At 45.4% G+C, this 4,089-nt stretch overlaps 1 protein-coding gene across 1 annotated transcript; it reads right to left on the bottom strand.

Moving 5' to 3' along the window:
* Positions 1–1,552: 1,552 nt before the first annotated feature.
* On the bottom strand, positions 1,553–1,837 carry LOC118585379 (late cornified envelope protein 3D-like). The gene has a single exon (XM_036189881.1). The coding sequence runs from the start codon at positions 1,835–1,837 to the stop codon at positions 1,553–1,555; it is 285 nt and encodes a 94-aa protein (XP_036045774.1).
* Between the last annotated feature and the right edge of the window lie 2,252 nt (positions 1,838–4,089).

Genomic DNA, 4,089 nt, shown 5'->3' with positions numbered 1-4,089 from the left:
ACAAGGAAAGTGATGGTTTGGGTATGAGAGGAAGTGGCATGGTCACTTGACCATGTTTCTGTGTAGAGCCTGGGACAGACCTTCTCTCCCCAGTGGTGCCCTAATGAATGCAGAACTTACGTGATTGGGAACGTTATGACACTGTGTTCAAAAGGGAAGTGCTGAGGGGAAGGTAGTTTGGAAATAATTCTTTTTCTCAGTTTGAAGCAAACCAAAAAGCACGGTGGTTGTAGCCTGGCTGTTGTAACATTTTGGTGAGTTATGATAAACTGTGATGATAATATTTCCATATTTGAGACAATAGGAGCACCCACCTCAGGGTGTTGTTTCATAGAATAATTAAGAAATTATGTCATATAATCAAGGTAATTCTTTTGATTTTAGTTTTCTAATTTTTATTTACCCCAAATGTTAAGTAAGTATTTGATCTAAGGTCATTATGCATTTATAAAACCGGGATTTTTTTATTTTCAGTTTTTCCAATTTTCTTGCATAAGATACTTTTTTTCTTTTTATAAATCAAACCTGAGCTGTATTTTCTTCTGGCATTCACAACTTCTTCAGCATTAACTCTCAGTGGTCTCCTTCAGTTTTTGCTTCCTTTGATTCCCCATTTTCTATTTCTTTGTTGGAGATCAAGGAACACCTATTCTAATACTAATCTTTGCCTTCTAACAAAATCTGGGTACCTGTCAACGCACTTTCCACACATGCTACAGGGTAGTCAGGTCTCTCACAGACATGGAGTCAAAGCCAGTGGCCTCTCCTCTTCCAAATACAGTAGCCCACGTGGTCATGCTGTTCCTCTCTGAAGGCAGTATCTGTTGCACATGCTCCATAGTTCTGGCTATTGGAGCAGAGGAGAGGAGAACAGGCAGAGCTAGACATGAGAGACACGATGGTGTTGAGAAACAAGTTCTTTACTTTCCACAGAGTCAAATACAGGATATTAACAGACCAGGAAATTATCACAGGCTCTCAAGATAGCAGGGTGCTTGCTCGCGCTCTCTCTCTCTCTCTCTCTCTCTCTCTCTCTCTCTCTCTCTCTCTCTCTCTCTCTCTCTCTCTCTCTGCAGAGAACAGGAAGAGCCAGGAGAGGTCTCAGTTACCTTGGGGAACATCTCAGCACTTAAAGGAGACAGGGAAACTGGGAAAGAGGATAGCATGTTGGTGAAGGTTCTTACATTCGATTCTGATAAAGTTTCTTTTCCCAACTACACTGTCCAGGTCAACAGCAGTCTCCAGAGCTGTGGCCACACTGGATTTGTGCACTCCTGGAGTTGAGAGTTAGAAACGGGGGACACATACCCAGGGAGGGACAAAGAACAATGACAGTGAAGACACCAGTGTGATGGGGATAGAAGCTTTATTCTTGGTCAGAGTCAGGGACGGGCACTGCCACTCTACATTAAGGGTAGGGGCTGGGGACCCTGGGCATCTGACAGGCAGAGAAGGGCCTCCAGGAACCTACAAGACAAGGCAGGCTATGTTCCCTTGGCCCTTGGGATTCCTGTTTCCTCCAAACTCTCTTGTCTCAGCCTCAGGATCCAGGTCAGCAGCAGCCCCCGGAGCTGTGCCCACAGCCTGAGCCCCCAGACTGCTGGCCACTGCCACGGTCACAGGAACTGGAGCTCCTGCACCTGCATCTGTGGGACCTGCGCCTGTGGTGGCTCAGGAAGCAGCCTCCCTCAGAGCTGGGGACACTGCAGCCCCCAGAGCTTGTAGCACAGCAGGAGGAGGCTGCAGGCAGACACTGTGCTGTGCTCTTTGGGGGGCACTTGGGGGAGGGGCACTTGGGAGGAGGCTGGCACTGCTTCTGGTTCTGCTGGCAGGACATCTTGGCAGGAGTCAGTCAGCCTGGGGAAGCAAAGAAAATGTCTTTAGGCCCCTTGGGAATAGTTCTATAAAGCCCTGCTCCTAAGACCTGCTCCTCCCTCAGCTGTGATCTCCCAAAGGCAAAGGGTAGCTGGTCTCCATGACCTGCAAGACATTGTCTTCCTCTTTGCCCTGCTGGCAGGGGAGAATGCTAATACTTCTAACTAGCTCTCTGGTCAGCTGAATGGAATGCAGGTGATGGGAAAATGACTCTTGGAGAGTTCTCTGGGCAGATGCAGACCTCTCAGGAGAGTGGAGGGGAGAGCCAGGACTCTGGTGTGTCACACACTCTTTGAGGCACCCACAGAGGCTCCTGTCTGTGTTCTCCTCCCTGTCCCTTGTCCCCTGGCAGGTCCTCTTCCTGCTGCCTTCTCATTAGACACCTCTGCTTCCTTCCTTCCAATCAAGTCTACCTTGTCTTCCCTGTACACCCTGAGATGAGGCCCTGTCCCAAGTGTGGTACTCACCGGATACAGCAAAGGCAGGAGGAGAAGGCTGTGCTGAAGAGGCTGTGGTTGGATGGTCCAGGGCAGCAGCCCTTTTATCCTTGGCAGGGCTGTGATGCACAGCCCAAGCATGCTGCTGCTTTCACAACCAGAGCAGGTGACAAAGCCAGCACTCCCAGCATCTTCCTCATGTTTCCAAGAGTCCTGACCAGACACAGTCAAGCAATCTCTGCCATTGCTTCCCTGGTATACCAGAGACCTGACGTTTCTTCTTTCATTTACCCAGCTCATGCTTTAACCTGTCCATCTCTTATGCTTTTGCTGGGTGGTGTGAATGTAAAGATACATAGAATACATTTCCTGCCCTTGGTCATTTCAAATTTAACTGCAGAGACAGAGGAGTAAACATACAGGTATGATACTGTGCCAGTTTATTATGTGTTGTGAATGTCTCCAAAAACATTTATGAATGATTTGATCAGATGTGATTTCCCCTTGATTCTTAAGGGGGTTGAGTCATCAAACCACTCGGCCCTGGGAATGAGGTGCATTTGCTAATGGACAGAGAATAGGTCCCAGACCCTGTGGAAGGTAGGATATGCACGAGAGGCAAAGTCATGAAGACTATTAATATCACCCCAATGCAATGTGGTCAAGGAGCTTGTCCATATTTATCTTTCTGAGGACTATTTGGTATTGAGTGTGAGAGGATAAAATGATCTTGAAGCATGGAATATTGAATATGATTGATTTGTGGTAATGACTTTTTAATGCACTGCTAATGACCAAGTTGATGTTATGGGGGTACTGCGTGCATCACAATTAATGAAATTATCCTGGTAACTTCCAACATTGATGTGCATTTTTTGTTTGTTTGTTTGTTTGTTTTTTTAACACAAAAAATGTTTAATACATTCCAGTTGATTAGATAGTGTTTTGAGAATTTCTTCCCTGGGGAGTTGTAAAAAGCATCTACTCTTTTTTTGTAAGTTCTAAGCAATAAAGCAAAGTATGACAACAGTAAAGTGAAGCATGGTGAACCAATGGGTTGAGTGGAATTACTTATAAAGTATGGATGAGGAGTTGCATACAGGAGTGTGAAAGGCCACTGCTCTCAAAACTCTTTGCCCAGCATGGATGATGGCTTCTCCATAGTCACCTAGATGGAGTTCCCCCGAGTTAGTCACCCTAGTTCACCTTAGCCCCTACCAAGACTCCCAGGTCTTGTGTAGTTGCCCAGAAAGGGTTAACAAGAGCACCTGGACCTTCAGATGAGACCCAAGGACCCTCCCACTCGCCCTGTCTCTGAAGGAACATCAACTATCAACAGGCAGCTTGTGATGTTTGTTTTATCAGGCACAGGTGATCTGATGAAGCTGGAGACTGCTTTGCTCAGGGGCTCACACTGTATGATGGACAGTAGTGAGCATTGCCTGTCCACCTAGGATGATTCTTATGAAATATGAATCTTCTTTTTTCTACTGGATCTTATACTATTAGAGAAGAATTTGATTTTGGACTCATACTCTATCATAACTATTTTGCTATTGGTTTCTCATATTGCCATCAGAATTATAACAGAACACTGTATTTAAACTAAACGATAGTTTTTGAATTGGGATCTATTTATTGTACACAGATTTGGATGGGACATTTTCATATAAGGATATTATGTAATGAACATATTTTACCTCGTATCTTCTTGCCTCCCTTTCCCTTTTTACCTTTTCTCCTGTTAGTCTGCTTAGTTGCCTACACAATTTCTCTT

The sequence above is a fragment of the Onychomys torridus genome, chromosome 6 (assembly GCF_903995425.1).
Source record: "Onychomys torridus chromosome 6, mOncTor1.1, whole genome shotgun sequence".
In the NCBI taxonomy this organism is placed as follows: domain Eukaryota; kingdom Metazoa; phylum Chordata; class Mammalia; order Rodentia; family Cricetidae; genus Onychomys; species Onychomys torridus.
Note: the sequence above shows the minus strand (reverse complement) of the source record. Positions and strands in the feature narration are given on the sequence as shown.

Coding starts and splice junctions, on each gene's coding strand:
- LOC118585379 (XM_036189881.1), bottom strand. CDS start 1,837: ATGTCCTGCCAGCAGAACCAGAAGCAGTGCCAGCCTCCTCCCAAGTGC.